This window comes from Nelusetta ayraudi, unplaced genomic scaffold, assembly GCF_046127955.1.
Source record: "Nelusetta ayraudi isolate G7.1 ecotype Tasmania unplaced genomic scaffold, CSIRO-AGI_Nayr_v1 ptg000061l, whole genome shotgun sequence".
In the NCBI taxonomy this organism is placed as follows: domain Eukaryota; kingdom Metazoa; phylum Chordata; class Actinopteri; order Tetraodontiformes; family Monacanthidae; genus Nelusetta; species Nelusetta ayraudi.
This window is the reverse complement of record NW_027466111.1, coordinates 797989-807500: the sequence shown is the minus strand read 5'-3', so window position 1 is coordinate 807500 and position 9512 is coordinate 797989. Positions and strand designations below refer to the sequence as shown.

Genomic DNA, 9512 nt, shown 5'->3' with positions numbered 1-9512 from the left:
TCACCGCTGAGTGTGTGTGTGTGTGTGTGTGTGTGTGTGTGTGTGTGTGTGTGTGTGTGTGTGTGTGTGTGTCTGACTGAATCACTGCCTTTTGCATTTTATGTCCACTTTGATTTCAAACTCTCTCGCATTAAATTCTGTCCAACCACAACTCCTGCCGGCGGCTCGGACGACGTGATGCACGACAGAGAGCCCGTTAGAGACACGCCCACCTTGACCACGCCCCGGTCAGCCCAGCATCACGAAGACCTCAGAGACTGCAGGTCAAACTGGTGAGGAGCCCAGGGTCAGGGTCAGGGTCAGGGTCAGGGTCAGGGTCAGGGTTAGGGTTAGTTAACTGGTTAGTTAACTGGTGAGGAGCCCGGGTCATCCTTCACTAACTCCGCCCTCCAAGTCCTCCAGGCAGAGGAGAGCCGTCTGTTCGATCCTCAGCGGGGTCTTCAAGAAGAAGGAGGTGGTCTTCATCAACCAGAGTGACGGAAGGCTGCAGTGCCAGGTGCTGCTCACTTGTGCTAGAAAGTTGGAGTTGTTTGTGAGAAGAATTTATTTTGAAGTTAGCGTCCCCGATGATGTCACTTCCTGGTTGTTCAGAGCGGTGTGGCACACGCTCACAGTGTAATCCTCCTCCCAGCGCAAAGAAAGATCAGAGAGGCGACGCTGTGAGTTCACGCATTTAATGTCATCTCTCCATCTTCAGTACCCTCCCACTTCTGCCTGCTCTCGGGGTCACGGGGGTCAGCTGGAGCCTCTCCCAGCTGTCATAGGCAGTTGAAGGCAGGGTGACAGCGCAGGCAAGTGGCCACACATGTTAAAGAATATAAGTAGTCAATGTTTTGTTCTGCCGGGGTTTACGAGCCAACAAAAACATGCTAGCAGCCATTTTACTGCCATTAATAGAACATAATATTTAGTTCAACACAAATGCTGAATATTTTATATTATTTCATCTGCAGTTTTCACCGATACGTTAATGAAGGAGTGTGAGACTCGATGGTGAACTTGGTGTCAGAGTTTTAAGACGCTGCACAACAACACTGCACTCGCCACCTGTCGCCCGGCATGCTAAGCTAAGCTAAACTAAGCTAAGTCGCTGATTCAGGCCCGACGGTGTGGTTGTGCTCTCCCTCTCCTGCTGCTGATTGGTTGTGCTAGAACTAGGGGGTGGAGCTTCAGCTGTACAGGATGAAGCAGCCACCCACCAGCGCCTCGGACCCGCCTCCTCTCGACCAATCAGCCGCAGTCACACTGGTGGTTCCCAGGAATGTGGGCGTGGCCTGCGCCAACTGGACCGCCTACCTGTGAGTGAGTGACACATGAAGGAGAGACGGGAACAAGTGTGTGTGTGTGTGTGTGTGTGTGTGTGTGTGTGTGCAGTTGTCCTCCATCAGACGATGATGAAGATCAGTGTGTCTGAAACCGCTCCCATGACTGACACACACACACACACACACACACACACACACACACACACACACACACACACACACACACACACACACACACACACACACACACAGACCCTGTTACCCTGTGGATGTTTGTCAACTGCACATTAGCTGCTAGCTGCAGACAAGCTAACCCTTTCTCTGGCCGGTTTGTTTGTTGTAAAGATTTTTCCCGCTCATTAAAGGAAGTTGTGCGACGTTCCTGTGATTCCTGCTGTGTCATGTGACAACACACAGGCAGACCGACACACCATTGAAAAGAGAGAGATAGATGAAGGGAGAGGAAGGGGTGTGGGGTGTGGGGTGTGGGGTGGGCGGAGCCTGGCAACGGCTCAAGGAGGATGAGGAGGATTAGAGTAGATTAGAGCAGCAGCAGAGTCCAGGCCAGACCTACTGGGAGCACTGGACCAGTACCAGCACCAGGAACAGCACCAGCACCAGCACCAGCACCAGGACCAGCACCAGCACCAGCACCAGGACCAGGACCAGCACCAGGAACAGCACCAGGAACAGGGACACAAACAAGACCAGGACCCGGACCAGGACCAGACAGTCTTTACCGGTCCTGGATGATCTGAGTGGCCCCAGGCGGTGGACTGGATGGACGGCTTCCAGGCGTACGGCGCCGGGAAGGCGGGCGTAACCTTTGACCTGCTGACCTTCATCAGACAACCTCAGACGCTGGTCCGGATCCTCTGCTGGGTGAGTGAGAGGAACCGGCACCGCCTGTCAACCCACAGTGACAGGGACAGGGACCGCCAGTGAGTTAGCTTCCTGGCTAACGCTAAACTGTGACTGCCCCGATTCCACAGCACTCACCAGTGTGTGTGTGTGTATGTGTGTGTGTGTGTGTGTGTGTGTGTGTGTGTGTGTGTGTGTGTGTGTGTGAGAGTCATGGGACTGGCGTTAACATTCCTGAGGCTCAACACGAGACTTTATGCTTCTGTTCTGCTGGTGCTAATTTTATATCAACTTGTTTATGTGAGAAGAGAGAACACACACACACACACACACACACACACACACACACACACAATGAGTTTTAGAGTCGCTGCTAGCTGCTTCCATAACCTTCTAGAAGGTGTGAGCTAACCGAGCCAACAGAAAAGGCTGAGACCCTCTGACAGGAAGTGCACCCATCTACACACACACACACGCACACGCACACACACACACACACACACAGGAAACATCTCCAGGCCAGAAAACCACAGCAGAGGCCACAGAGCAACAGGCCTCGAGGGGCCCAGTGCATCATGGGAGTTCTTCTTGGCTGGGTCACGAGGTTCTTCTCCTTGTGACCCAGGTAGAAGAACCTTGAAGTTGTTCAGGTACAATCGTCACATGGGTCACGGCCTCAGTGAGTCGAGGAAACTGATTCGCTGCCGAGTGGACAAATATTTTTGTCGTTCAACTGGACCGCAGAGGTCAAAGGTCAAGGGTGTGGTGGACCTCCGAGCTCTTTCATCGCTCCCAACCGTCCATTGATCACATGACTGAAGAGCAGCATGTTTCCCCTCGTGACTCCTTGCCGCTAGCCCGGAGCTTCTGGTTAGCACCTGTTAGCATCTGTTAGCACCTGTTAGCACTTGTTAGCACCTGTTAGCACTGACTTCCTCTGTTTCTGGCAGGTCTTCTCTGTGGTGGTCCTTGGCTGCGTGGCCAACGAGGGCTATGTGAACCGGCCCGAGGAGGTGGAGGAGTTCTGCATCTTCAACCGCAGCCAATCGGCCTGTAGCTCCGCCCTCGCCGTGGGGACGCTGTGCTTCCTCTGCAGCTCCGCCTTCCTGCTGCTGGACGTCTACTTCCCCCAGATCAGCGGCGTGAAGGACAGGAAGAGGGCGGTCATGGCCGACATCCTGGTCTCAGGTGGGGCTCCGCCTCCTCCAGGTAGCTTCCACCTTCACCCTCCAGGGGGCTGTCTGACCATGTGACCGTGTGTTGTGTGCAGCCATCTGGTCCCTGGTCTGGTTCCTGGACTTCTGCTTCCTGGCCAATCAGTGGCAGCGGTCCAAGCAGGAAGACAACCCCCTGAACGAGGGCGCCGACGCCGCCCGGGCCACCGTGGTCTTCTCCTTCTTCTCGGTCTTCACCTGGGTAGGTAGCACCGCAGCTCAGCTGAGGTCATCGGAGGTCACCAGAGGTCTACCTAAAGTTGCTTGAGATCAGCTGAGGTCCACCTAAGGTCAACCTGAGGTCACCGGAAGTCACCTGAGGTCCACTTGAGGTCATTTGAGGTCTACCTGAGGTCAGCTAAGGCCACCTGGTGCTCAGCTAACATCATCTGAGGTCACCTGAGGTCCACCTAAGGTTACTTGAGATGAGCTGAGGTCACCTGAAGTCCTCTGAGGTCTTCAGAGCTCACTTGAGGTCACCTGAGGTCACCTGAGGTCACTTAAGCTCACTTGAGGTCACCTGAGGTCCACCTAAGGTTACTTGAGGTCACCTGAGCTCGCCTGAGGTCCACCTAAGGTTACTTGAGATGAGCTGAGGTCACCTGAGGTCCTCTGAGGTCTCTTGAGTTTCCTCCACTGACGTGTTGCTGTGTGTGTGTACGTGTTGTGTTGTGTCGTGTTGTGTTGTGTGTGTTGTGTTGTGTGTGTTGTGTAGGGAGGCCTCACTCTGCTGTCCCTGGAGCGACTGAAGAGAGTCTCCTTTGAGGAAGAGTACAACAAACTCTTCAACCCTCCGCTGGCCTAACGTCTGTCTGTCCTCCAGGTGCACTCGGAGAGCAGCCATTGGTCGGCTTCTGCACCTCCACGTCTCTCATTGGTTGTTTTCAGCGGCCGCCTCCCAAAGTGCCTCCCACTCTCACGCTGTGTTTTCTCTCCTCAGATGCATGAAAACTCATTTCCGTACAAAATATCTGTGAAATATTGTTGTTCTTTAGTGTGTGCGCGTGTGTGTGTGTGTGTGTGTGTGTGTGTGTGTGTGTGTGTGTGTGTGTGTGTGTGTGCAACAAAGATGATGACATCTTGTTCTGGGGTCGGTCTCACAAAGCAGGTTCAAGTCCGGGACCTCTGCACTCGCTGACTCGGCATGTTTCACACACACACACACACACACACACACACACACACACACACACACACACACACACACACACACCTGTGTGACTGTGCAGGTGTTTTATCGCTGTCTGGATCTCTTTGATGTTCTGCTCACTGATGAAGACGTTCTAAACTCACACCGGCTGCAGGTGTGTTTCCATTGAATGTTGTGAAACGCAGAAGCCGTAATTCTGCTCGGATCTCGTCCGGCCACATTCACCAGAATCCTGTTTACGTTTGTTTGTTTGTCAATAATAATACCTTGAATTTATACAATGCTTTACAATCAAACCCATTATTCCTTCGCACCACAGTCACACTGGTGGTGCTAAGCTACATACACACTGCTAAGCTACATATGTGCAGCCACAGTTGCCCTGGGCCAGAGTGACAGAAGCCTGGCAGCCAATCAGACGGCCCCTCCGGCCACCAGCCAACATCCACTCACACTCGTGCGAGGCAGTGTGTGTTCAGTGTCCCAGTTGCCCGACGACAGACCGGGACTGCACTGCATAACTTGCAAGTGCGACCCGACACGCCGGACGAACCGCTTTACGCCAACGTCACACGTTTATTTAGAGGCGGTCCTACACGCTGGAGGCGGTCCTACACGCTGCTGTTACAAATACATCAGATTGTAAAGTGACGGAATGGAAGCTAATAATTAACCTGGATGAAAGACCAATTAATAAAACGTAATAGAACGTTTGCTACGACGTTATTGTCGTAGCAAACTCGTAGCAAGCTCAAGTGAGCTAGCGCTGCTTTAAAGATGGCTGTCTGGAACTGCTAGCTAGCACGTCGACACGCTGTCTGCTAACATCTGCTGAGGAATGTTTCCTTCTTTTGGCGCAGTAATGCCGCGCCTTCATTGTTGGATCCTTGTTGAAAGGAAGTGCTGTGTTAGTAGAAAAACAAAGTCACCGCCTCACTGCAAATGGACTTCCAATAAAGTTACACTGACCAAATTGATTGAATTGTTTTTTTTTTTTTTTAATGACAAACGGCAGAGCCGAGCCACACCAACACTGCCACCCGCTGACTGAATGAGTTCAGAAATCAAAAAAAGAGAAACCCCTGCTCGCCACCAGGTTAGTGTCATGCAGTCTGTTACTCTGGGAACTGACTGGAGATCAGCTGACCTCCCTCAGTGCAACTGACTGGAGTTCCAGTCCTCCCTTCGTGACACTGAAGACTGTCCCTCATTTTGGGTTTAACAGACAGAGAGTTTTCACTGAACCTGCTTTGTGAAAGAGACTCCTGTTGTGTCAAGGAATAACAGTGACTATCTACTGCCACCTGCTGGAAGTGACTCATTAATAACCATATAGCTTGGCCGCCTCTGATTAGCTACCGTTAGCTTTGCTAGCTGACAAAGGTAGTGTTAGCTGTGCTAGTTGTCTGAAGCTAACTGAGCTCTGCGATGTTTCCACACTACTCGTGTTCTCTCTCTCTCTCTCTCTCTCTCTCTCCCTCTCTCTCTCTCTCTCTCTCCCTCTGTGCCTGTGTGAGATTGATTGTGTCAATGTTGTCAATAAAGTTTGGTTTCAATGGTTTGTGTCTGCAGGCTGCCCAGTGTCTACTGGCCGTTTACAGGTTTAAACTGGGAGCCGATTCAGTCACGTTCAGTCAGGATTACACGGACCCCAACCAGCAGGAGAATCCCGAGGAGGCCCCGCCCACTGCTGACCAGGAGGGCGGGGCTCCAGACATGTTTTAAAACGCTTAACCATTGGAGAGGAAGAGAAGAAGACTAACGACTGTAGTTACACCGGTTGGCCACTGTGCTGCTATGTCGGTTTCATCTCATCCATCCACTCGACTCTGGCAGAGGTCTGCCACCTGCTGGTTGAGATACAGTACTGCAACACAGTGGTGTTGAACTTAAGACAAATGTCCACCAGGGGGAGACTTCAGTCATCTTGACCAAACTACTGTAACTACTGTATTCAAATGGCACAGCTCTCCCCGACTGGTTTGTACCATTGGCTGTTTGTGAAGATGGGCGGAGTCATTGTGACATCACCCACCCACTTCATACTCTACGGCGCCCCCAGGACCTCCCAGTCCGTTTTCAACCCAGAAGGTTCCATATTTGGAGGTATGGGCGGGGCCAGAGGCCAGCAGTGATTGGAACAGACGGTGACTTCCTGTAACTTTTGTCCCGTGCGCCCCCTGCTGGCCAACAAAGAGCAGGCCTGCTTCTTGAAGCCGGAGACTGTGCTCATCTTTGTATGCAGTCAATGGGTTACGCAGGTGTAAGACGACAGCGCCTCCTGCTGGTGCAACCAGGAAACTGATGTGCTGCTAGTTTGTGTTTTTTGCTGAAGAAATGTGCGGACTATTAAAGTTTTCCCAAACAACTCTGATCGAGACGGAAGCCGTTTGTGACGCTCACAGACACACACAGACACACACACACACACACACTTCACCTGATTCAAATGTAGGACCCCATTAAACCCTAAACTGGCGGAGTGTGGGTGTGGGTGTGTGTGTGTGTGTTAGAGAAGAATCAGAGAGGTTTTTTTCATTTTTTGATGCTTTATTTAAATAAAATTTCAGGAAAAAAAAGTTTCCAATAATAAAAGTGCAACAATGGAGGAGAGGGTTTATAAATAGCGCAATAATTTAATAAATAAATAATAAATATGGTCACGAGCGGGATCGCTTGGTGGTTTGTTGTGCTGGTGGGTGTGGCTAGTGGTCGTGGCCTCCGTGCCTCAGCTCTCTCCTCCAGGCGAAGCAGGAGGAGTGCCTGGCCGTGACGTTCAGCACCCTGATGAGGTCTCTTCTCAGAGCCATCCAGCCACAGGGGGCGCTGTCCTGGAGGGCACACAGAGACACACCAGCTGACGCTCAGACTGATCACACGGTCAAAGGTCAGAGGTCAGGTTCAGAGTGGGAGCGCTCACCTGTCGACCAATCACAGCCGTCACATTGTGGGAGTACGAGGCTAAAACACCCGGCATGTCCAGCGGAGGGAGCTGTGGAGACAGACGGACCGGTGAGGACAGACAGACACACAGACAGACAGACAGACGGGTGAGGACAGACAGACAGACAGACAGACAGATGGACCGGTGAGGACAGACAGACAGACAGACAGACGGACCGGTGAGGACAGACAGACACACAGACAGACAGACAGACGGGTGAGGACAGACAGACAGACAGACAGACGGACCGGTGAGGACAGACACACAGACAGACAGACAGTCAGACACATAGACAGACAGACAGACGGACCGGTGAGGACAGACATACAGACAGACAGACGGACCGGTGAGGACAGACAGACAGACTCACAGACAGTCAGACAGACGGGTGAGGACAGACAGACAGACAGACAGACGGATGGGTGAGTACAGACAGACAGACAGGCAGGCAGACAAACAGACGGGTGAAGACAGACAGACAGGCAGACAGACAGACAGACAGACAGATGGGTGAGTACAGACAGACAGACAGGCAGGCAGACAAACAGACGGGTGAGGACAGACAGACAGGCAGACAGACAGACAGACAGGTACTCACACAGCTCCCCTGGTCCAGCAGCTGGTACATGATGTTTTGGAAGTCGTCCAGTTTCCTGAGGTCCCAGTTGACTCCGCCCTCTCCCACAGGCAAGGTGTTGTTCTCAAAGATGTCAGCCACCTCCGACAGAATCACGTTCAACATGCCCACAGCGTGACTGCACTGCTGGGAACCAATCAGAGGTCAGCAACCGGAGCACTGGCTTCAGAGCCCGAGACAGGAAGTAGGCTTACCTGATGTTGATTGGTTCCAGCAGTCCGGAGGGTGGAGTCAGGGAAGGAGATGATGCTGTTGTACTGGAGGCACTGAGCAGGGTAGGGGCCACTCTGCAGGACACACCCAGCATCAGGATTAATGCTAAGCTGACTAACAGTGGTGCTAAAGGGGGCGGTGCCTGGTCAGATGGGCTGAGGTGAGTCAACTGATCTGATTCCTCCAGAGGAGGAGGAGCTGGAGGAGGTGGAGCTGGAGGAGGTGAAGTTAGAGGAGGAGGTGAAGCTGGGGGTGATGGTGGAAGTAGAGGAGGAGGAGCTGGAGGAGGTGGAGTTAGAGGAGGAGGTGAGGTGGAGGAGGTGAAGTTAGAGGAGGAGCAGGAGGAGGTGGAGTTAGAGGAGGAGGTGGAGCTGGAGGAGGTGAAGTTAGAGGAGGAGCAGGAGGAGGTGGAGTTGGAGGAGGAGGTGGAGCTGGAGGAGGTGAAGTTAGAGGAGGAGGTGAAGCTGGGGGTGATGGTGGAGGTAGAGGAGGAGGAGCTGGAGGAGGTGGAGCTGGAGGAGGTGAAGTTAGAGGAGGAGGTGAAGCTGGGGGTGATGGTGGAGGTAGAGGAGGAGGAGCTGGAGGAGGAGGAGCTGGAGGAGGTGAAGTTAGAGGAGGAGGTGAAGCTGGGGGTGATGGTGGAGGTAGAGGAGGAGGTGAGGTGGAGTTGGAGGAGGAGGTGGAGTTGGAGGAGCAGGTAGAGGTAGAGTAGGTGGAGTTGGAGGAGGAGGTGAGGTGGAGCTGGAGGAGGTGGAGTTGGAGGAGGAGGTGAGGTGGAGCTGGAGGAGGTGCAAATAGAGTTACCAGGTTCTTCAGGAGCTTGTGGGCCTCCTTCACCATGTCTCCCAGCAGCTGACAGGTCGGCAGCGGCGCCACCATCACTTTGAGGCTGAGGAGCAGCAGCAGGACCAGGGGACTGCAGGAGAATCTCATGGTCCGGTTGTGGTGGGTTCCTGTGGTTCCTGTGGTTCCTGTGGTTCCTGTGGCTTTGTTGGGCAGCAAGTCCTGGTGGTTCTGGTCCTCCTGAAAGAGATCAGAGTTTTAGCTCCATGTCCGACTCTGGTCTGATCCAGTTTCAGGTGCCTCAGCTTCTGGTGTATTCAGGTTCCCTTTGGGGAATCTGGACCAATCACAGGGTTCCGATCTGTGAGTCAGCGACCACAGAGATCGCGATCCAAAACCGCGGCAGACGCCGGGACCAGGACAGGCAAGTCCCTGCAGGTCCACG

General features: G+C 53.1%; 1 protein-coding gene across 2 annotated transcripts; it reads left to right on the top strand.

Moving 5' to 3' along the window:
* Positions 1-1777: 1777 nt before the first annotated feature.
* LOC142897895 (synaptogyrin-1-like) lies at positions 1778-6248 on the top strand. 2 transcript variants are annotated; one of them, XM_076040520.1, is made up of 5 exons: positions 1778-2147; positions 3077-3314; positions 3397-3542; positions 4056-4163; positions 6063-6248. In XM_076040520.1, the coding sequence occupies exons 1-4, from the start codon at positions 2046-2048 to the stop codon at positions 4143-4145; spliced, it is 576 nt and encodes a 191-aa protein (XP_075896635.1). In that variant the 5' UTR covers positions 1778-2045; the 3' UTR covers positions 4146-4163; positions 6063-6248. The 2 variants fall into 2 exon arrangements, with proteins under 2 accessions (XP_075896635.1, XP_075896634.1); XM_076040519.1 differs by lacking the exon at positions 6063-6248 and having other exon boundaries at positions 4056-4408.
* The last annotated feature ends 3264 nt before the right edge of the window (positions 6249-9512 follow it).

Coding starts and splice junctions, on each gene's coding strand:
- LOC142897895 (XM_076040520.1), top strand. CDS start 2,046: ATGGACGGCTTCCAGGCGTACGGCGCCGGGAAGGCGGGCGTAACCTTT. Junction 3,315..3,396: donor GGCCGACATCCTGGTCTCAG/GTGGGGCTCCGC, acceptor TGTTGTGTGCAG/CCATCTGGTCCCTGGTCTGG. Junction 3,543..4,055: donor TCTTCTCGGTCTTCACCTGG/GTAGGTAGCACC, acceptor TGTGTTGTGTAG/GGAGGCCTCACTCTGCTGTC.